General features: G+C 38.1%; 2 protein-coding genes across 3 annotated transcripts in view; one reads left to right on the top strand and one right to left on the bottom strand.

Annotated features, from left to right (window-relative positions):
* Positions 1 to 11,208, top strand: part of LAMB1 (laminin subunit beta 1) — a 73,689-nt gene extending 62,481 nt beyond the window's left edge. The window contains exons 26-34 of the mRNA XM_030871138.2: positions 90 to 274; positions 1,213 to 1,454; positions 4,152 to 4,355; positions 4,910 to 5,054; positions 6,483 to 6,690; positions 6,880 to 7,021; positions 9,110 to 9,286; positions 10,590 to 10,749; positions 10,927 to 11,208. Of these exons, the coding sequence (XP_030726998.2) occupies positions 90 to 274; positions 1,213 to 1,454; positions 4,152 to 4,355; positions 4,910 to 5,054; positions 6,483 to 6,690; positions 6,880 to 7,021; positions 9,110 to 9,286; positions 10,590 to 10,749; positions 10,927 to 11,063 (1,600 nt within the window). The 3' untranslated portion in view covers positions 11,064 to 11,208. The remainder of the gene's footprint in view (positions 1 to 89; positions 275 to 1,212; positions 1,455 to 4,151; positions 4,356 to 4,909; positions 5,055 to 6,482; positions 6,691 to 6,879; positions 7,022 to 9,109; positions 9,287 to 10,589; positions 10,750 to 10,926) is intronic.
* DLD (dihydrolipoamide dehydrogenase) overlaps positions 1 to 23,955 on the bottom strand; it is a 54,411-nt gene that overhangs the window by 5,511 nt on the left and 24,945 nt on the right. Inside the window, exons 9-14 of one of the 2 annotated variants that reach the window (XM_030871142.2) lie at positions 21,427 to 21,617; positions 20,597 to 20,767; positions 20,090 to 20,279; positions 19,533 to 19,670; positions 18,544 to 18,633; positions 18,343 to 18,455 (exon numbers count right to left, since the gene is read on the bottom strand). In XM_030871142.2, coding sequence (XP_030727002.1) covers positions 18,390 to 18,455; positions 18,544 to 18,633; positions 19,533 to 19,670; positions 20,090 to 20,279; positions 20,597 to 20,767; positions 21,427 to 21,617 — 846 coding nt within the window. In that variant the 3' untranslated portion in view covers positions 18,343 to 18,389. Of the gene's footprint in view, positions 1 to 16,936; positions 18,456 to 18,543; positions 18,634 to 19,532; positions 19,671 to 20,089; positions 20,280 to 20,596; positions 20,768 to 21,426; positions 21,618 to 23,955 lie in introns of those variants that run through there. The other variant, XM_060304817.2, reaches the window with a different exon arrangement.

The following is a 23,955-nucleotide window of genomic DNA, read 5'->3' as shown; positions in this document are numbered from 1 at the left end:
ATAAAGTATTAGTAGAAAATGTAAAATTGAGACTTCGAGTTTTCCCTTTGGTTTATTTTCCTTCGGTAAATGTGTCCTCCTCCTTACAGGAAACTAACCAAAGATGTTACAGAAAAGATGGCTCAAGTAGAAGTAAATTTATCCGACACAGCTACGCAAAACAACAGCACGGCCAGAGAACTAGATGCTCTACAGACAGAAGCAGAAAACCTGGATAACACAGTGAAGGAGCTTGCTGAACAACTGGAATTTATCAAAAATTCAGATATTCGGGGTGAGCACTTTTTTGTGCAAATACTTAATCCTGGGCAATGGATTTTACCACCTGTCTAACCTTTTAATAGAGCACTTTCAGAAGAAAATTAAGTGCTTTGTAATCAGTTTTAAGCTTTTTCTCATTGAGACTCTGGCACAAATGAGGATTAAAGTCCCCATTTTACAAACATGGGACATGGGGCACAGAAGGGGTTGCACGGAGCGAGCAGTGGTTGTTGCATTAGAATGGCATGCGTTTTCTGATTTTTAAATTTTTTCTCCAGTTAGTGGTTTACCTCCTTGGCTTCTCTTGGAAACGGGCTCTTGTAAAAAGTTAAGAAATTAAGTTGATACTTCTGCATATCGTTTTATATTCAAGAATGTTACTTGGTCAGGAAATCACATTTTCAAATCGTTTATTGGTATCGAAGGCCGTATTATAGGACCTTCCCTCCGCAAAGCAAAAGAAAGTTAAAAATGTGTCAGATCACCCTATCCATCCTGCTTTATGCGTGATTGCTTATTTTTTTGGCTAGATCCTTAAAGCCAAAACACGTCAAGCTGTTTTATGTATATAATATTAGCCATTTGAGTGGATCTAAATAGTTAAGTGAGAAAAGGGAAAAATCATCTGGACATGTAATCTACAGGCTGCCTGACACCAGCTCTTTAGAGAGAACTGGACGCTTGCCTGTGTGTAGGAACAACATCTGCATGATCGACTTAATTTTCTAATCCAGATGTTTGGCATCCTCCAGAGCCAGAGTTAGGTGCTAACGGGACAAAGTGTATTCATTGATCATGAGAGGAAAGTTACATTTCTTCATAAAGATTTTATTCCTTGAATTTTAGAACAAAACCACATAAGGTCAGTTTAGACGCGAAGTACAGCCGTTGCTTGACGGGGAGATGGAGTACAAGGGGATTAACTATGGGCAATTTCATTTCATGCCCTAGGCGCCTTGGACAGCATCACCAAGTATTTCCAGATGTCTCTCGAGGCAGAGGAGCGTGTGAACGCCTCCACCACAGATTCCAGTGGCCCCGTGGAGCAGTCGGCCCGCACTCGGGACAGAGTGGAAGACTTGATGTTGGAGCGAGAGTCCCAGTTCAGGGAAAAACAGGAGGAGCAGGCCCGCCTTCTGGATGAACTGGCAGGCAAACTACAAAGTCTTGACCTTTCAGCTGCTGCCGAAATGGTAAGGTTTGAGGGTTTGGCCTCAAGGCTGCCATGCTTCAGGAGAAAAAACACCCTGCTTTGTCTTTAACATTGTCCACTTTGCAAATGAGTCAGCAGGAGGGAAACTCCGCGGCTCAGTCTCTGGCCCACAGTCTGGGGTATCCAGTGACCAAGCCAGATTAAACACAACAGTGTGTGGGTTTCCAACCTTCCTCTCTCCTAGAGGTTTCTCTGTGGTACAACCAAGAATCAGGACTACTATCCCAAGGCTGCTGAATTGAGTCACTGCCTTCTTATCTAAACTGGATCCTTTTTATACTGTGGACATTTTTTACTTTGTTCTGATTTGAAGTGCAAACTCCATCTCAGGGGAGCAATTGAGAATCATTCTGGGAGAGACTTCTTAAAAAAATTGAAGGGCGCTAAAGAATTTTTTTTCATGGGTGGGTGGGTGTTAAAATGCTCCCTTGTCCCAGTAACTTCACCTAGTGAAGACCAGCCTAGGAAGTGGATTCATTTCCCGGAAGCTTTTAAAAAGTAATTCTGAAGCCAAATGAAACTGAGTAGCGAGTTCAATGAAAATCAGGCAGAAAGCCAAAAACAAAAGCCAAACTAAGCCTGTTTCTTCCTCTTGCTCCCCCATTGTTTTTCATGGAAGAGCACCCGTCCGAGAGACTCTGGAGGATGTTTTTATATACTGTACCTTTATTTTATAAGGCTTCTGCTCTCTTAGCTTAGAACAGAGGATCAGTACAAGGGGGAAGGTGGGTTCCTAGGAAGCTGAGTTCAGGCTTCGCTACAATTTTGTCTTAGTAACAGTCCCCCGCCCTCTCAGCCTTCTCCCCCCCTCAGCCTTCTCCCACCACCCCCAGCCTTCTCCCCCCCCCACCCCCTCTCCGAAATAGACAAAAACACACTGTGCTTTCTAATTAATGCCTACAAGGTTATATTTTCATTATCTTAGGAAACTTGATGGCATCTAATGGAAATAGGGAGTTAGGAGATCTCCTGTCACCATTTCTCTAATAGAGAAAGAGGCCTAGATCAATGTGTAATCGCACCTGAGACAAAGCCATCACAGGCGAGCGTGAAATGCCAAATCTTCCTTCCTTCCTTCGGTATATTGGCTCTTTCTGTATAAATTCTAATTCAAAACTAGTCATCACAAACAGAATCTCTCCAAACTAAAATGAAAAGCAGATAAGCATGCTAAAGAATGTTTGCTCTGCAGCAGAGGGTGTCGCGGCGGGGGGGGGGCTGCAGTGGGTGCCTCTGGCCACAGGAGCGGGAGCCCTGCCCTGGGCCTGCTTTCCGTCAGGGGCCTGGCCTAGGAACAGCCTACGCTCCTTCCATCTCCCACTCTGTGCGTGTGTTAATGATCCTGCGAGAGTTCCCTTTATAGAGTCCATACCACCACTTATCGTGTAGAAAAATTTTTGCTCCTTTGTGTTTTTCAAGTACCTTTGGTTCTTGTCTTTGTGTATATTTAGTTAGACCCATGCTGGGGTTTTTTTTAAGCCTGCCAGGCTGCTAAAACAAAACAGATCTTCTAGTGTGCTGCCAGATAGTTTTAGAAAGCATCTCTTCTTGATTAAGGCTCATGTTCTTGTACAGCATGCGGAATAAATGTTATTTTCTGAAGCTTTTTATGTGCTGTAAACCAGACACATTAATGACTATTATTTTGAGATATAATGGGATTATAATTATTACAAAACTATTAGGTTAAACAGTTGAGTGTATTTATTCGAAACTACTCTTTTACTTATTAAAAGGAGTACTTGTTTGGGAGTATCCTGTTAACTGTTTTTCACTGTAGTATATATAGTTTTTGCCTCTTTTCAACGTGACCATTTTCCACAAAAGGATAGATAGCTCTAAATGTAATTTTTCTTCCTGCTCAGCCTTTTCCATCATATAGCAATCTTGTAATTTGCTGTGTATATTCTACAACCAAGCCCTGGTCTTTGGAAGTTTCTGGTAGATAAGAAAGGAGGAGTCTGGAGGAGTCTGGCAGGGCCATTGGGAGGTTATTTGGAAAGTTATACCCGTACCTTTGTCTTCTCTGTTCCTCTCCCCTGTGGAATGTTCCCCCACTTCCCCTGCACAGATCCCACCAGCCAATACTCCTTCCCAAACTACAGTAATACTCAGTGGTCTCTGCTTTGCCTGCTTTCCTTCGCACTTGCAGCATCTGAGCTATTCTTGGCCGTTTTACCTAGAAAGATCTGTCTTCCTTACTAGATGGGAAATTACTAAAAGGCCCGATAATGGGCCTTTTATATCACCCTTTTCACCAGAACAGTTAACAGGATGCTAAGTCTAAAGAAGGTTCTCAATACTTTTTTTTTTTTTTTTTTTTTGGTAAATCCTACCAGTTAGGAGAAAGGGGACGGGACACATTCTTTGGCTTTCATATGGGCTGACTTCAGCCTGATGGAGCAGATAACATTTGATAACCCTGCACAGAACCCATATAGCATTGCAGTTCATTAGGGCAGAAGGTACTGATGCAGGGCTGTAAATCATCGTTTCCTTGGAACTAAGCAGGTTAGCTCAGCCCTGAGCTCTTTGCTCCGCTCTATCCTGAATACTGTTTTCAAGCACCCTCGCTGAGGACCACCTACACGCTCTCTGGGGCCACCCAGGCTCTGCACAGCTGTTGGCTGCAGCGGACTCACTCTGCACCCCGTGCTTGTTCCTTGGCTCGCTGCAGACGTGTGGAACACCTCCGGGAGCTTCCTGTTCCGAGACCGAATGTGGCGGCCCAAACTGCAGAACTGACGAAGGACAGAAGCAGTGTGGGGGGCCCGGCTGTGGCGGGCTGGTCGCTGTCGCACACGGCGCCTGGCAGAAAGCCATGGACTTTGACCAAGATGTCCTGAGTGCCCTGGCTGAGGTGGAAAGGCTCTCCAAGATGGTAATTCAACGGATGGGCTGTTTTTGTTTGTTTCCTTTCTGTTATGGACTGGAGGATCTGAACGGGCCAAGTCAATTCCAAATGCTGACTAAAACGAAAAGGCCTAAGTTTTTGTGAGGTCAGGGAAAGAGAGGAGGAAGTTTTTATTCATAGATGGTTTAAGAATCTACCTGCTTCTCACAATAAACTGAAATAACCATGTATTAACTATGGGTCCAGGGTTATGAGTACCTCCAGCTGTTATTTCAATTGAGCCTTTATTCTTCTGAAGTGACATGAAGTATTAACTTCCTGTTAACTGAAGTATGTAGGTTGGTACCTGAGAACAAGACTAATGAACATCTTCTACATCACCAAATGTTTTGGAGGAATTAAAAACAACTAGAAAAAAATTTTATATGCTAGCCCTAGCTATGTAAGACTGTTGTATAGGAACTGGTATAGTGAATACTTTGTCTATACAAGAATATAATATGGTTGAAGGGGAGATGTTTGTTTCTAAAAAGTTTTTCGACATCATTTTCTGGACCATTTATTTTATTCCCCATACATAGGTCTCTGAAGCAAAACTGAGGGCAGATGAGGCAAAACAGAATGCTCAAGCTGTTCTGTTGAAAACCAATGCTACCAAAGAAAAAGTGGACAAGAGCAATGAGGATCTGAGAAATCTGATCAAGCAAATCAGGAACTTTTTGACCCGTAAGGAACTTTTTCATTCTACTTTTAGACATTTCTTCCTGTCCAACAATTTTTTAAGAGTGTTTGAGAGGCCATAATTCAAATCTGCCTTGTAGATAAAAAATTCTTGCAGGGAATAAAATACTTCCAAATTTTTAAATGTATATGTAAATAACCTCTAACTTATGCTGAAACAGACACACCCGATGTGATACCCACGTAACAAATCAAGAAGTCAAACATACACTATGAGAACTAAATTTGAAATTTGTGTTAGAGATTACATATAATGTGTCATAAGAACCTTAATTCAAAGTAGAGCTTTTTTGACATTGTCCCTAAAGCTTTGTAATCCTATTATTTATAGGATATTATAGTTAGTTACAGAGCTCTATACCTTAAGTGTTCTGTACAGAAACAGAAAATCTCTGGGATTTGTGGTCCAGCTCACAAATGTTGCAGGTCACAGTTTGAGTGTTAGTTACCACTCAGGATAGTTTTGGCTGCAAGTTAAAGAAAACTCTCAACTGAAATGGACTTAATCAAAAAAGGGATGTATATTATAACACACAGTAAGTTCAATAGTAGAATAGCTCCATCGTTCTAGGATCCATGCACTTCTCATCTTTCTGTACTGTCATTTTAAGCATATCAGCTTTGTTCTCAGTTTGCTAAGGATATCTTATGGAATATTCACATATTATCCTGTGCTTTAAACCCTCAGGGCTCCATTTTTATGTTCTGTTCTTTCACAGTTTATAAGAAGAAAAAAAAAGCCTTAAATATCAATGACATATTTAAAGTTTAAACTCCAGTATTTTTTTGACCTGTTTTCACATTTGACATTTGAAACTCCCTGGCCTTCTTTGATAAGGCAACTATCCTGATTCTCTTGCTTCTGACTGGATTTTCTCCCTTTCTGTAGTTTCCTGAATCCAGATAATTTATTAGGAATTTCAACACTTACATCTGCATTCACAGTAGTATCCTACCTAATTTTTCAACCTCAACTGAAAGTTTTCATTGCCCTTTAGGATCAAGACCCAGCTTTTTTACCCTGGCCTGTATCGTTTTCTACAATCAGAAACCAGTCGCTTCACTCAACTTCCACGTAACTTGCTCTGCCCATCCTGCCTCTCCAGCCAGAGATGTTCTTTCTTCTCTCAAATCCTGTTATCCTTCAAAACCTGATCAGTTCCTCACCCTCCACAGTTTTACCCAACGACCCCAGCCTACAACCAACTCCAGTAGTACACACTGTCTGCAATACTGTTCCTGTGTGTAGGTCTCATCTCCCCAACCTAGATTAAAAACTCTTAAATAGGAAGTACCTTTGTCTTGGTGTAACCCCACCATGCTGATCACATAGTAGATGACCAGTAAGTGGTTGAATGAGTGAACCATGTATGATTTTTCACCTCTTCACGGGAATATCTTTGCTTTTAACAGAGGATAGTGCTGACCTGGACAGCATTGAAGCAGTTGCTAATGAAGTACTGAAAATGGAAATGCCTAGCACCCCACAGCAGTTACAGAACTTGACAGAAGATATTCGTGAACGAGTTGAAAGCCTTTCTCAAGTAGAGGTTATTCTACAGCAGAGTGCTGCTGACATTGCCAGAGCTGAGATGTTGCTAGAAGAAGCTCAAAGAGCCAGGTATCTGAAGACAGTATTATGGCATTTAGGGGGGGCTTTGTGTATCTAGCATTGAATAAAGTATTTCTCCACGTGAGTCTCTCAGGGTCATTTCAGGAAGGCTTTTCTTTAAAAGAAATGCTCTCTTCTGCGAGGAAGTACTTTTTTCATGTTCACATATATAATACATTGTCTCATTCTTTTACTCAGCAACAGTGCAACAGATGTTAAAGTCACTGCAGACATGGTGAAGGAAGCTCTGGAAGAAGCAGAAAAGGCCCAGATTGCAGCAGAGAAGGCAATTAAACAAGCAGATGAAGACATCCAAGGAACCCAGAACCTGCTAACTTCAGTAAGACATTGCAATCATTATTACACGTGGGAGAAAATGCAGGCGCATATACTCTTATCAGAAAAGAAGCGCATTTGACAGTTATCTATGAAAATTCTTACAATTGAACACTAAAGGAGTCCTTTCAGTAAATCTAAATTATTCCCATCGCACAAGGTACTAAAGTGTCATTTTCAAGGAAGAAAAAGGACTCTAAAGAGAAACATTAAACCCCCTCTCATTTTCATCCCCACAGAAAGCCTAAGAAAGATAAAAAGAGTTTCCTGTTCCTTCAAGGAATCACACAGATTTTATTTAGTATGAAGCACACTCTTACTCTTATCCAGTTTTAGACCATCTCTGGCTGGAGAGAGAGGACGAACAGAGCAAGGTTTTGCAGCCCAAAAGCAACTGCATGTAAGACCGGTGTCTCAAGATTTATGAGGTGATCATTCACAAAATGTCTGCTTCTAACACCCAGTTTTAGAGGAACCTAATAGAGCTCTTACAGCTAAACAATCTGTTTTGTTCAGAATGCATGGGACATCTATAAGCAAAATACCCTAGAGACATTAAGAACTTTTCACATGGATTTAGTGCTTTATTCTAAACACTTCTCTCTTAAAAGTAATGCAAACTAATTGTTTTATTCTTTCACTTTTCAAAAATGAGTTCTAGAGGCAAATTTTTCCTTCCAATCTTAGGAAAGTTCATTTTTTATGAAACTGGGTAAAGAAAACGGATGACTCGTTTAACTCCTCCTTATGTTCTCAGAATACACTTTGAAGTTAGATGCTCTTATTACTTGCTGCTATCCCCCTTCTCAAGCCAACGACCCCTAATGTTTAAAATCTTGGGAAATGCCTTTTCAGCCTGCTTTCCCTACCAGTAGTTGATAACAGCCCATCTTCCCGTATTCCATTACTCTCAGTAGAATGAAGCCGGACCGTTCCCAAGCCACTTTCTTACATTATGAGCAATTTAAGGCCCTTTCTTCAGGCTACGTGTTCAAGTTTAGAAAAATTATGTTTTCCCACCAGACTACATTCTAACCCTTTCAATTACTGTTTTTTCTACCTGTAGGATTTTCAAATTTGTCAGTGTGTTGTTAACATGTTAATAAGTGACTTTTTAAAAAAATGACTGTTTTGAAAAGCAAAATGGAAACTATTAATCAAACTGTAGGTGCGATACCTGGCTTGTTGTTGCAAGTTAATAATGGTGGGCAGAAGTGTTTCAGGTTAACAGTAAAAAAAAAATAGAGCCTTTACCTAAACCACACTAACGAAAGCTTGTCACGAACTATTCGCCTACTTAAAACTGTAAGGGTATCTTGTAAGAATAGTCCCTAAGAATTGTTTTCTAAGTTAACTAATATGCATATACTGACCCATTAGTTACGACATTGTTATTTCAGAGTAATTCTGTGGAACAGACCCAGCCTTGAAGATCATTTTTCAGAAAAATTAGGTGCTCAGTGAAACTGGTTCTTCTGTTATGGTTCAGGCTTACTTTGGCTAGCTTTAAAAACAATGGTTACTAATTACTTTGAAATGAGAGCCAGTGTGGACCCTCACCAGTTGCACAGATAAGATACTTTTTCCCTAAATAATTTTGAGCACTTACAGCGTCCAGTTATAACATTCCCAGACCTATGCCATCTCACAATCCTATAGTAACTTTTCAGAGTTTTAACATTCCTGATTTCCATGTCGTTTCTGAAGTACTATGCTACTAGAGTTTAACATTTACAGTTGATAGAAAAAAACTAAAATTGACTGGAAGTTACAAAGTTGTGTGGATATCCCTCTACTCACATCTGCTGCTTTGTGAACACTAGGCAAGTTCTTAAAGTGCTTTCTCAACACATCAAGCTGCCTGGAGGTGGTTCAGTAACGAAAAATTTTACAAAAATTTCAGCCTAGACCAGCAGAAGTAGTGAAAGAACAGAGACTATTTTAAACTTGGGCACTTTATATAAGCTTTCTTGAAATTTCTTTTGTTCTAGAGCAATGTCATAGCAGCTTTTTAAATCTTCCTCTACACTGTAGTCATAGCACTTGCTACCACTTCTTGAATTAATGGCTTGCTGAATGATGATGCTTTTAGATCGAGTCTGAAACAGCAGCTTCCGAGGAAACCTTGTTGAATGCCTCCCAGCGCCTCAGCGAGCTAGAGAGAAACGTGGAAGAACTTAAGCGGAAAGCTGCCCAGAACTCTGGGGAGGCAGAATATATTGAAAAAGTAGTATATACTGTGAAACAAAGTGCAGAAGATGTTAAGAAGGTAAGTAAATCTTTGGAACTTCACAGCTATGTGGATAAAGGAGCAACTAGTCTCCTCCAAGTGACCTGTTTTGAAAGAGCAGTCTTCAGAGACACAGATGGAAAAGAATGGGAGTGGATATAAATGTATCCATACACGTGTAGGCCCTCAAATCCAAACTTGGATAAGGGTTATTATTGAGCTTGTATTTCAATTAGGAAGACCTTTATGGCAAATTACCTGGCCCTTTGAGAAATCTTTCAAAGCAGCGTAGAAACTGCTTAAAGAATTCCTAACAGACAACAGCTAGTAGAGAACCCTTATCTCACCTCTTCTGTGCTCATCGGGAATTAACCACCTCTTGCTTCTCAGTGGACGATACTATAGCTTCTCAGTGGACGATACTATATTTTGCAGAGGAAAGTCTCAAGCTTAAATTTCTCACTACAAGCCAACTAATTACTGAGACACATTTAATTTCTAAATTTCTGTAAGCAAATATTTAAAGAAACTTTTCAGAGCAGTGTTGAAACGAATAGTAGGGTGCTATAAACTGACATGAAGTCGAGATTTTCCTAGAAGCGACTAGCTTTTAGGCATTACATACAGGTGACTTCCCTACACCTGTGGTTTGGGGAAGAGAACAGTAAGTTTACTGCCCCATCTGTCTTTTTTCATTCTGGTCTTGGTTCCTACAGGTCTGAGAGCGTAAATCTCCCAAGTAGTCTTCTTATAGAACACTTTGCATCAATATTAAATTTCACTAGAAATAAGAAAACCCCTTGACATGAAATTCCTCACAACCATCTTTACAAACCCACTTGTGCTATAATCTTGCCCTCCCTTCCTTTTTAAGTCTGCCTTTTCCCTCTGATTTTCCTGATAGCAAGTCTCTATCAACCCTAAATTAGTCACAATCAAGATGGTCTTACCATTTTTTTTTTTTTGGCTTCTTTTGATCTCTAAATTTGGATCTCGGCAAACCTACCTCTGAGAAACCCTATTTCTCAAACTCTCCCTCCATGCATTCTCCTACGACATCTCCGTAGAAAAGTACTAATCTGCAAAGACCTACCACAACATGTCTTTAAGATCTTTGATTTAAAAAACGCATGTCAAACGTTGTATCTAATTCCACTGTTTCAAGTTAATGTTTTCAGTTATTTACTACTGGGGAGCTTGAAGCCTGAGTACCCTTGGTCATGGCCTTTAATTCAGACTGCTTGCCATGCAAGTTAATCTCATCCAAGCTTGCCACCGTTTACCAGTCTTAAATATAACTGCTGATGCTATTACCTCTTTGTGCTGAAATGTGGAACTGCAGACTCTGGACGGTGAACTTGATGAAAAGTACAAGAAAGTGGAAAATATAATTGCCCAAAAAACTGAAGAGTCAGCTGATGCCAGAAGGAAAGCTGAACTGCTACAAAACGAAGCAAAAACACTTTTGGCTCAAGCAAACAGCAAGCTGCAACTCCTGAAAGGTATAGATTTTTTTTTCTTTCACTTAAGACTCATGATTTTTTAGTTTATTTAAATGGTAAACATCTATTCATTCTGTCTTAGGTACTTAAATAGAGCCTTATAGGCAAAAAGGATCAGTATTTGATTTTGAGATCATCATAGTAGTGTAACTGCTCAGACCTTTTCATCTCCCACAGATTTAGAAAGAAAATATGAGGACAATCAAAAATATCTAGAAGACAAAGCTCAAGAATTAGTAAGACTGGAAGGAGAAGTCCGTTCACTCCTAAAAGATATAAGCCAGAAAGTGGCTGTTTACAGCACCTGCTTGTAACAGAGGAGGAGGGGCTATAAGGAAAAGATGGCTACGGTGTTGTGACCAAAGCAAAATCACTACATGGTAAAAACTGACTCTTAATGTTTTTAATCACATTTTTTGTATGGAGCTAAATAAAGTACAGTGCTTTTATATAAAGATATATTCGGAATAATTCTTAAACTCATTGTTACTTTTCCTGATTTAAGCATTCATGAATCCCTTTAACAAAGAATTTATTTTCACTGTAAAGATGGATTTAAAAGCAAGCTGATTGCCTTCATAGAGATGCTAATTTTTCTTATGTCTATAAACAAATATCAGTCATCTGTTTGGGTCAATATCCTCTACAAATCCACCCCTAAAATCACCTCCCAGTTGGATTCCCAGGTGGAGATTAAAGAGGAAGGCAGTAGCCTGAGCTACGTTCACCATTTCCGACTGCTCAGTTGCTCCAATCTCCAAAAACTCCTCTAAGTATTCCTTGCTCTAGGCAAGAGAACAACAAAAGCAACTTTTAGGGCATTGTGACTTTAAAGTATTGCCACCTAACAAGAGAACAGTTAGACTTAATTGATATCTTCAGGACATTACATCCCCCCAAAAAGCAAACTACACATTCAAGTGCACATGGAACATTCTCTATGATTGACCACGTACTAGGGCACAAAACAAGCCTCAACAAATTTAAGAGTACAGAAATTATTTCAAGTATCTTTTCTGACCACAATGGCATGAAACTCGAAATCAACCACAGAAAAAAAAATTACAGGGAGATTAAGCACCTTGCTACTGACAAACCAATGGGTCAACAATAAAATCAAAGAAGAAATTGAAAAATACCTCATGGCAAATGACAATGAGAAAACAACCATACAAAATCTATGGGATGCACCAAAGGCAGTTCTTACAGGGATCATAGCAACCCAGGTCTTTCTATCTAAGAAACAAAACTCAACCCACCACCTAAAACAATTAGGAAGAGAAGAACCACCAAAGTCAGCAGAAGGAAGGAGATAATAAAGACCAGGAAGGAAATAGAGATTAAAAGAAAAAAAAAATAAAACCAAGAGCAGGTTCTTGGAAAGGGTAATTAAACAAAATTGACAAACCTCTGGCCAGGCTCACCAAGAAGACAAGACACAAGAAATAATAAGAAATGAAAGAGGAGAAATCACAACTGATACCACAAAAAACCATAAGAGAATACTATGAACAATTATATGCCAACAAATTTGACAACCTAGAGAAATGGACAACTTCTAGAAACAGCCCACCAAAACTGAATCAAGAAGGAATAGAGGACAAAACCATACTTAGAAAAGATATATGCACCCCAGTGTGCACTGCAGAGCATGGAAGCAACCTAAATGCCCACTGACAGAGGAATGGATAAAGAAGATGTGGTACATACATACAATGGAATATTACTCAGCCATAAAAAAATGAAATAATAATATCTGCAGCAACATGGATGGACCTAGAGATTGACATACTGAGGGAAGTAAGTTAGAGAAAAATATCATATGATATCACTTATATGGGGAATCTAAAAAAAAAGGTACAAATGAACTTATCTACAAAACAGAAACAGAGTCACAGATATAAAAAACAAATTTATGGTTACTAGGGGGGAGGATAAATTGGGAGACTGGGATTGACATATACACATTACTATATATGAGATAGATAACTAATAAGGACCTACTGTATAGCACAGGGAACTCTACCTATAACTCTGTAATGACCTATGTGGGAAAAGAATCTAAAATAGAGTGGATATATGTGTAACTGATTCACTTTGCTGTACAGCAGAAACTAACAACACTGTAAGTCAACATACACCAAAAAAAAAGACCAATCACTGGAAACGAAGTAGAATCTGTAATTTTAAAAAAAAACCTCCCTACAAACAAAAGTCCAGGAGCAGATGGCTTCACTGGGAAATTCTACCAAACATACAAAGAAGAACTTATACTGATCCTTCTCAAACACTTCCAAAAAGACTGAAGAGGAAGGAACACTCTTAAAGACTTTCTATGAAGCCACCATCACCCTGATACCAAAACCAAAGAAACTACCAAAAAATAAAGTTACAGGCCAGTATCTTTGATTATGACATCAAAATCCTCAACCAAATATTAGCAAACCAAATCCAACAACACACAAAAAGGTCATACAACACAACCAAGTTGGATTCATCACAGGGTCACAAGGATGGTTAAACATATGCAAATCAATCAGTGTGACACCACATCAACAAAAGAAAGGTCAAAAACCACATGATCATTCAATAGGTTCAGAAAAAGCACTTCATAAAATTCAACATCCATTCATGATTAAAAAACCCTTATAAAACTGGGCACAGAGGGAACATATCTCAACATAATAAAAGCTATTGATGACAAACCCACAGCCAATATAATACTCAACTGTGAAAAGCTGAAAGGTTTCCGACTGAAATCTGGAAGAAGACAAGATGCCCACTCTCACCAATTTTCTTCAACATAGTATTGAAATCCTAGCCACATCAATTGGACAAGAAAAAAATAAAAGGTATCCAAATTGGTAGGGAAGAGGTAAAATTGTTTTATATGCAGGTGACATGATACTATATATATTGGGTTGGCCAAAATGTTTGTTCAGGTTTTCCGTAAGATCTTACAGAAAAACCCAAATGAACGTTTTGGCCAACCCAACAGAAAACCCTAAAGACTTCACACAAAAACTAGTAGAACTGATAAATGAATTCAGTAAAGTAGGCAGATACAAGATTAACATATAGAAATCAGTTGTATTTCTTTACACTAACAATGAAATATCAGAAAAGGAATGTAAACAAACTATCCTTATAAAATCATCAAAAAAAAAAAAAAAACCACAAAAAACCCACCTAGGAATAAACCTCACCAAGGAAGTGAAAAGACATATGCTGAGAACTACAAAACATTAATAAAGGAAATTAAAGATGATTCAAAGAAATGGAAAGATATCCCATGCTCTTGGACTGTAAGAATATTGTTAAAATGGCAATACTACCCAAAGCAATCTACAGATTTAGTGTGATCCTAGAACAAATACTCCTAAAGTTTATGTGGAACCATAAAAGGCCCAGAATTGCCAAAGCAATCCTGAAGAAAAAAAATCAATGAAGTTAGAACACGCCCTCACACTATGCACAAAAATAAACTCAAAATAGCTTAAGGCCATAAAACTCCTAGAAGAGATCAGAGGCAAAACGTTCTCTGACATAAATCGTACCAATGTTTTCTTAGGTCAGTCTCCCAAGCCAATACAAATAAAAACAAAAATAAACAAATGGACCCAATCAAACTTACAAGCTTTTGCACAGCAAAGGAAACCATAAACAAAATGAAAAGACAAGGTACAGAACAGGAGAAAATACTTGCAAACCATGTGACTGACAAGGGCTTAATTTCCAAAATATACAAACAGCTCATATAACTCAATGACAAAAAACAACCCAATCGAAAAATGGGAAGACCCAAATAGACATTTCTCCAAAGAAGACATACAGATAGCCAATGGGCAAATGAAAAGATGCTCAACATCGCTAATTATTAGAGAAACGCAACTCAAAAGTACAATGAGGTACCACCTCACACCAGTCAGAATGGCCATCATTAAAAAGTTTATAAATAACAAATTCTGGATAGACTGTGGAGAAAGGGGAACCCTCTTACACTGTTGGTGGGGAGTGTAAGCTGGTGCAGCCACTATGGAAAACGGTATGGAGGTTCCCCAAACAACTAAAAATAGAATTACCGTGTGATCCAGCAATCCCACTCCTGGGTATATACCCAGACAAAACTATAATTTGAAAAGATACATGCACCTCAATGTTCACAGCAGCACTATTCATAATCGCCAAGACATGCAAGCAACCTAAACATCCACTGACAGATGAATGGATAAAGATGTGGTACATATGTACAATGGAATACTACTCAGCCATAAATAATAACGAAATAATGCCATTTGTAGCAACATGGATGGACCTAAAGATTATCATACTAACTGAAATAAATCAGAAAGACAAGTACCATATGATACCACTTACACGTGGAATCTAAAATATGACACAAACGAACTTATCGCCGAAACATAAACAGACTCACAGATAAGGAGAACAGACTTGTAGTTGCCTTTACAACTACAAGGGGGAGGGGGCGTATGGGAGGGAAGGAATGGAAGTCTGAGATTAGCAGAGGCAAACTATTATATACAGGATGGATTAACAAGGTCATACTGTATAGCACAGGGAACTATATTCAATATTCTGTGACAAACCATAATGGAAAAGAGTATAAAAAAGGAATATATATATATATGTAGAACTCAGTCACTTTGCTGTACAAAAGAAATTAACAACACTGTGTATCAACTATATTCCAATAAAATTAAAAAAAATACGAGTATTGCCACATAAAACAGGGCTAGGGTTGCTGAGGGGAACGTTTAAATTAAGTTAAGCCAAAGTTTGGGGATATTACTGCTTGTGCACAGTGAGCAGTGCTACTCAAAGTACAGAAGGATGCTATAATTTCTCAGATTTTACATTGAATTTTATTTGATTTCACAATCAGATAACTGTTACTCCACAGGATATAGCTGGAATACAACTGCCAAGCCTTTGTCGACTTTATAGCTGAGTTGGCTGGAAACAGGCCAGGTCTTAAGTGGTTTTTGCACACATTCTTCTTATAGAAAAGGCTACTCTGTACCATGTAACAACAACCCACACATACAACACAGCTGCATTTGAAGCTGGGCCTGAACAAAAGTTACGTTAATGGCTGTAATCTCAATAATAAGGCAACTTCCCTCTGGTTCCACACAGTTGTCACTTTTATTTAGATAGGAGTTCTAATAACTAGCAAGGTGGTTGTACCTCCTCATCTACCAGGGCAACTAAGTCTTTTTTTTTCCCCTTGATTATAAGTATTTTACTTACAATTAAGCAGAGGTAGAAACCTTCACTACCCCTCATTGCTTTTCAGCTAAACAACTAAAAGTCGCACTTTAAAATTAGTAATTTCAATCAGCTCAATGAATTGGACAACTAATAGCCCCACCCTTCACAAGCCAAGGAATACTCAGAACTCAATAACAATAAGCGAACATTAAAAATTTGTCTTATACCTAGGACTTCATTCCCAACCACATATATTTCCATTCTCACAGTGAGTGTCTCTATAGCTAGGACTTTGTATTAAATTACATTTCACTATTCCCTCATCAGAATCTTTGTACCTAGAGTAGAGGACATGTTTGAGGTTTAAATAAATTAGCACTTCACATAATATTGGGATTTCAGATTTTAAAAAGATGCAGAGTTCATTACCAATAATGGCAAATAACACATATCAGACCACCACTCCTACAGATAACAACTGAAAACTCTGAATAAAATATATTTTTCAAAAGTAAAGGTACTGGACAACAACCAGAAGTAGGCAGAAGAGGGGGGTGCACGTTGCACTCAAATAACAGCCTTGCGTGAGATTTCCATTTTTAATAGCTTTTCACTGAGGGGAGGTCCCAAGTGGCAACTTGAAGAGAAGCCAAGTTTTACTGGTTAAGGAATCAGAGGACAGAGTTTGGGGTAACCAAGAGCAACTGAAATATGAGGGAAGGAACCCCAGAAAAGAGGTATAAATTCTGCATATCCCTTGTCCAATCTCTAGCTGACCTGTGAACTTTATGTGCATGGCACAAACTTCAGATAGCCCAGGTAAAGCTAAAACAACTGCGTAGAGATTTCAGCAGTCCACCCGCCCTCCCCCTACACACACACGCACGCACAAAGACAAGAGTTTGGAGTTTAACCAAGTTAACTGCCCACTAAAAAATTCTGAATTTTTCAGAGGTATGTAACAGAATCCAGTCTTTACAATGTATCCATTTATAATGACCATAATACAATTCAAGAGCACTGGACGTGTGAAGTAGAAGGAAAATGTGACCTACATGTAAATCAATAAAAACCTGAAGGCTACAAAACATTTTCCTTTTATCTATGGATCAACTGATGATTTCTTATTCCATACAGCTTTCTGCTCATAAATTACATTCTCCAAACTTTCCTTAAGACGATATATAACCTTTAAATTGCAATCAAGTGAATATCTGGTTTGCATATTTCAGTTCCTTCATTTACTTTCTTTAGAAATTTATGCTATATCAAATACGATGAATGAATCTGAAATGATTCTTAAATTTAGTTATAATAAAGTCTATTTAGTATTCAACACTTTGTTATTTAAGTGTTTTAAGAAACAGCCATTTTAAATATTTATCAATAAATATAATTTTATAGCACTCTTTAAAGAAACAGTCGATTTTACCCAGCCAGGATACACTGGCAATCCACTTCAGAAAAGACAAGAGATTAAAGATTCCCTTATGTTGTTTCTCTAAAAATAAATGCTAAACATTTAGTAGGTATCACTAGAACAGATAAAAGGATAATGACCTTTTAAATACCTTAATACTGTCCTACAGTGTGGGAAAAAAAGATCTATCCAGGCCTATAAAAGCAATAATAAAGAGTAATAAACAAGAATGTATGGTAGAGGTAGTCATAAAAAATCTAGGACCATCTTGACATCCACTCAGAATAACCACTATGAATATTTAAGACATGTTTATTTCCATATCTTAATTTCCCACTGGAATACATTGCTTCTCCACTTAATATATGAATTTCGTATATATACTGCCTTACTTTGGTCAACTATATAACTATACTTCAGACTGCAGACCTCACTAGAACCTTAAAAATCTAAACACAAATTCTACCTCTAACGGCCAAGACTTTGGGGATTAAAATACCTGATAGACCATCATTTTTTATTTACATCAGTTCAGTTTATACATGTTTAACTTATTCTAATGACTGTTTCCAATGTGAAAACCAAGTTTAAAATAACTTGATCACCTTGTTTCAAACACAGCTGTTCACATACCATACTCCAGCTCCATCCATGTAAGTAAATCCTGTATCCGAGATAAAAGCTACTTAGCATACATTCAGTGAGGTTGAGCCTTTCATAAACAGCATGAAAATATGGGTTGAAGAAAATTTTCCAGGATGCTACTATAAGTAGCTTTTTTCTGCAGTATTAACGCAGTGAAATAAAATATTAAATTTATTCAAAATATAGATATGAGATTATTCCATTCTGTCCAAACCTATTAAATACCTTCCAAAAGTTTCATAATTCAGTCCTAGAAATTCTTGGAGCTGTGAGCATTTCCTGTTCAGAAATGTTACCTCTACAAAAGCTCCCAGGAAATTGCAGAAAAATATAATCTTCTAATTTAAAAGTTGATCGATTTCCCAAATGATGCAGCCAGGTTTGCTTCTCTAAAAGCTTCTGATAAGGTCTGCAAAGGGAAGAAATTTAGAATTAAAAACCAAGTATTTGTGAATCAGAAGAAACTTGAGATAGCCATTAATTGCGTATGTTGTTACCGGATGTGCATGACAGACTCTAGCTATATCTTCACAGGATGCTCCATATTCCAGTGCAAGAGCAGCTTCATTTATCATTTCACCAGCACCCTTTAAAATAATAAACCAAGAAGTAATTTTGTTTCTATGGCAAAAACAATTACCTTCTAATACGAGAGATTAGAACAGTTAATTACCTCCAGTCAGAAAAACCTTAACAGAAAAAAAAGCAGTTCAGAAGTTAAGAGCCTGGGCTCTGAAGCGAGATGGCCAGGATTCAACTCCTACCACTTACTGCCCTAATCACTCACTGACTCTGTGCTTTGGCCCATTTATTCACCTCAAAAATGGGAACACCACCACCTACCTCACAGGGTCATGGAAACTAAAGCTGATGCATGCATCTAGGAAAAACTGTTACAGAGGAAGCACTCAAATGTTCTAGTATCATTACTGATGCACCAGATACCTAGGGGAGGGCATACCTCATGTGCAGTGGCAGGAAAGGCTTCTCTTAGAAGGTAACATCTAAGCTAAGACCTGAATAATAAGCCAGTCATGCAAAGATATGAAGGCAGAGGATTCCAGAACAAAGGCTTTAAAATGGGAACAAGCTCAGCCTATGAAGAAATTGAGAGAAGGCCCATAAGACAGAGAATTAATGAGCAAAGGGGACGAGTGGAAAGAGATGAGGTCAGAAAAGTAACCAGGGCCAAATTCAGCGGAGCCTTTCATGTAAGTCTATAGCAGAAAGGACCACTAGAGAGTTTTAAGCAGGCAAATGGCCTGGTGTATGTTTTAAAGGGATAAACTTAGTTGCAGCATGGAATGCAGATGATATGATGGGCAAGAATGTCAGTGCTAGAAACGATGCATGAAGAAGCCATATTCAAACTTTGGCTAGTAAATAATAACCGCAGAATGTAAACACCAGGTGGTTTTAAATTAATCTACTAAATAACAATGCTTTCCAGAAATCCTAGTGGGGTTTCTGGTTTTACAGTACTCACTGGTCCTAGAATATGTGCTCCCAATACTCTGTCTGTTGATTTCTGCCCAAGTATCTTCACCATACCATCTGTGTCAGCGTTTGTCTTAGCTCTGCTGTTAGCAGCAAATGGGAATTTCCCAACTTTGTACTCAGTACCCTGTGAGAAGCAGAAAATGAGAACGTACATAGGTATCAAAAAATTCATTCCCATTTGGTGAAAGCGTCTACCATTTCTTCAGAAAATAAATCCCAAGAAGGCAATTCTTCACAAAGCATATAGAAGGAAAGACCAAAAGGCTTGTTACTGAAATACAGTTTGGGTACAAACACAAGCAAATACAAATGTCAGCCCACCTGGATATATTTCAAAGCGAAATGTAAGAGCTCTGGAATTACTAGTTTTTGAATAGAGGCAACCAAATGATCTCCTTTAAGATACTCACAAAGTAAAAATTATACAAACTTACCTATAATGTTCTACATAGTTATTAAAATGCATTAATGCAATAATGAAAGGATTCTCAACCACTGGTGTCAACTCAAATCACACATTAGAGGAAAACTACTCTGAATTACCTCTTCTTTCAACTGCTCTTCTGATTTGCCAACCCAAGCAACTTCAGGGTGTGTGTAAATCACCGATGGTACACAATTGTAGTCAATGTGCACAGCGCCACCAGCCATCCCTTCAACACAGATAATGCCTTCATCCTCTGCTTTGTGAGCCAGCATTGGACCAGCAACCACATCGCCGATTGCATAGATACTGACACGGAGATCAAAAGAAACAGTCAACTTCTGAAATCACAGACACTCATCTACAGTTATACCAGGGTAACAAAATACACGTTTCTAGTTATAAAGTCACCAAGAAAATAAATCAAATACAGCTCTTCAAATATCTGTGAGTTCAGGTTCTAATCTCTGGGTAGTGAAAAAATTCAATTAATTACTTTTGCTTTTACATGTTATAAGTTTACTGTTCTTCCCCAAAGCCAAGGTACTTTTTAAGCATGACAAAAGCGTATTTTCAAAATAGTGGTTGCTTAAAATTATTGAAAATGCAGTAAGTATCCAACTTACTTTGGAATTTTAGTTTGGAATCTGGTATTTACTGGAATTCTACCTCTAGGATCCAGCTCAATTCCAAGCTCCTCTAGTCCCAAATTCTTAGTAAACGGTCGTCGGCCAATGCAAACCAGGAGTACATCACAAGTGATAACTTCAGCTTTACCACCAGAAGCAGCTTCAATACTAGATAATGAACAGTGTATAACTGTTAAACACGCATCTACATGAATAGCTGATAGACTTGGAAATTTAAGACCAGACATTTTCAAGTATCAATGACACCTCTAACAGTGTAAGTTTATTTTATTATAAGTAAACATAAGGGTCAGGCAAAGAAAAATGTACATATCCTCTAGAGGTCGATCATCAGAACCTCGCAACAACAGGCCGTATAACACAGTTTAAGAACATTAAGTCTTAGAGTCCGACAGATCCAAGTTCAAGCACTGCTTCTGCCCCCACCAGCTATGTGACCTTAGGCAAGTTATTTCAGTGTTAAACAAACAGAATGCCAAGCACACAGTAAGCAACTGAATCAGTAATATTACTGATTTCCCCATGTATCTGTCTAAAAATACTGAATTAATTTTACTGAACGTTGAGAGTTTAAAGTTTTCTGAATGTATACTATGAAAAAGTACATTACAAATGAGAACACTGGCTACATTTTTCTATCAATGCAATCGTGAATTTCAGTGGACTGACTTGATAAGCAATACTGAGTTATACTACACAGTAAAATGGTATTAAGTTATAGAAGAATCTGATTCTAAAAACTGAATGTTTTTCTTAAAGAAACGCACAGAAGGGTATCATAACAAAAACAAATGTAGCATACTTACGAAACATCAATTTTTCCATCTGGCTTCCTAGTAGCACCAGTAACTTTGGTATTCAATTTAAATTTAAATCCTTGTTTTTGAAGGATGCGCTGAAAGTTTTTAGATATCTCCATATCAATTCCAATTCCACCAACATGACCCAAAAACTCAACTGCTGTCACGTCTGCACCAAGTCTTTGCCAAACTGAGCCCTGCACATAATAAAAAAACAATAATCATAAAAATAAAGGCTTCTATAGCAAATGTTTAAAAAAATGATCTTAAACAGTTTATTGTAAGATATTTTCTTGTGTTAATATGTTCCTATTAGAAACTCTGAGGTTTAAAATTAACACTGTGACAAACATATATAACTTAATATTCACTAACTCAACATGTACTGAGCACGTACTATATGCTAGGGCACCATTTTAGGTGATAGACATACGTCAGTGAACAAAACACTGCCCTCAGGGACCTTAAATTCCGACAGGGGAGACAAATAAGTAAAATTCATGCAGAGGACAGTAAAAGAGCTATGAGAAAAATAAAGCAGGAAGTACAACCAGGACTACTGAAAGGAGAGGGACTGTCATTTTAAACAGTGTGGCCAGGGGAAGGCCTCACTGCGAGTGCCATTTGCACAAAGACTTGGAGAAGGAATGAAATACGCTGGTAACTGGTCCAGAAAGAGGAACAGCAGTGGGAAGGAAGGTCTTGACAGGGAAGAAGTAACCTCTTATTGCTAATTACTGATGCTTGCAAAATATTAAACTGATTTCGTATTCTATTTTCTCAACAGAGAAATGTTTATATTTTCATTCAAATTATAATTTAAAGTAAATGCTGGCTTTATATTTTAACAACATTTTATCAGTTATAACTTGTGAATACTTATATATGAAACTGGCAATATGAAGATAATTTTACAGCATTAAATAAACTATGAAAAGCTATGAATATATCCTTTGCAAGAATCTGTATTAAATTCATCTCATAATTTAAAATTCACCTTAAGAGTTTACCTTACCAACTAAATTAAGTTCATGTATTAATTTTTAAAATTTCATGAATTTTTGGGGTGAGAGCTGAGTTAACTAGAGGCAATACAATGACACTAAAAATCCAATAACAAGCATACATGAAAAGGTAACTCAAAATCATGGACCTAAATGTAAAACCCAAGGCTATAAAACTTCTAGAAGGAAACATAGGAGAGAATCTTTGTGACCTTGAGTAGGCAAAGATTTCTTAGCTACAATACCAAACGCACAATCCATAAAAGAAAAAAGATAAATTAGACTTCAACAAAAGTAAAAACTTCTCTTCAAAAGATAGTATCATGAACCCAAAAAGAGAAACCACAGGCTGTGAAGAAATGTTTGCAAACCATCTACTGGGGGCTTCCCTGGTGGCACAGTGGTTAAGAATCCACCTGCCAAGGCAGGGGACACAGGTTCAAGCCCTGGTCCACGAAGATCCCACATGTGGCAGAGCAACTAAGCCCGTGCACCACAACTGCTGAGCCTGCGCTCTAGAGCCCGCGAGCTACAGCTACTGAGCCCGTGTGCCACAGCTACTGAAGCCCACACGCCTAGAGCCCATGCTCTGCAACAAGAGAAGCCACAGCAATGAAAAGCCCACACACCACAATGAAGAGCAGCCCCAGCTCACTGCAACTAGAGAAAGCTTGCATGCAGCAAAGACCCAACGCAGGCAAAAATAAAATTAAAAAAAAAACATATAAAGGATTTAAATAAAGAATCTAAATCCAGATTACATAAAGAAGTCTCAAAACTCAATAAGAAAACGAACCTGGAAGGAAATCTGAAAAAGAGGGGCTATATGTATATATATAGCTGATTCACTTTGCTGTACAGTTCCTTTTTTTAAAAAAACCAGTAAAACTGGTTTATTCGGGAATATCAAAGAATTGCAATTTGGGGCATACAATCCATGGTGAACCACAGGCAAGTCCAGAGAACAAAGAAGATGAATGTTTCTCTTATAGAGGAGAAGGTGGAGTTGGGAAGGCTGTTACAAATAAAAAGTCCACTGGAGTCCTGCAAATTGGAAGTTGTAGGGGTTTTTTATTGGCTGAGTAATGACAGTCTCCCATTGGCAAGGTTATTGCAAGGAGAACCTTCCTTCCTTCTGCTGCAGTAGTACAGTAGTAACCTTCTTCCTGTTGGAGATGCAAGGTATGTCTCCTCCTGTTAGATCTGCAACTGACTACTAGTAGTAGGGCGAGAGAGCTCCTCCTCCTAGCCTCCCAACTCCTTTTTTTAAAAAAAATTTAATTTAATTATTTATTTTATACAGTAGTTTCTTATTATCTACCTTATACATATTAGTGTATATATGTCAATCCCAATCTCCCAATTGCTGTACAGTTCCTTGAAAGGTTAAAAACAGAATTACTCCTAAGTATATACTCAAAATAAATGAAAACAGATGTCTACACAAAAACTTCTACACAAATGTTCACAGCAGCATTATTCATACTAGCCCCAAAGTAGAAACAACCCAATTGTTCATCAACTGATCAAT

Source organism: Globicephala melas, chromosome 9, assembly GCF_963455315.2.
Source record: "Globicephala melas chromosome 9, mGloMel1.2, whole genome shotgun sequence".
Lineage (NCBI taxonomy): Eukaryota > Metazoa > Chordata > Mammalia > Artiodactyla > Delphinidae > Globicephala > Globicephala melas.
This window is presented reverse-complemented; position numbering and strand designations above follow the sequence as displayed.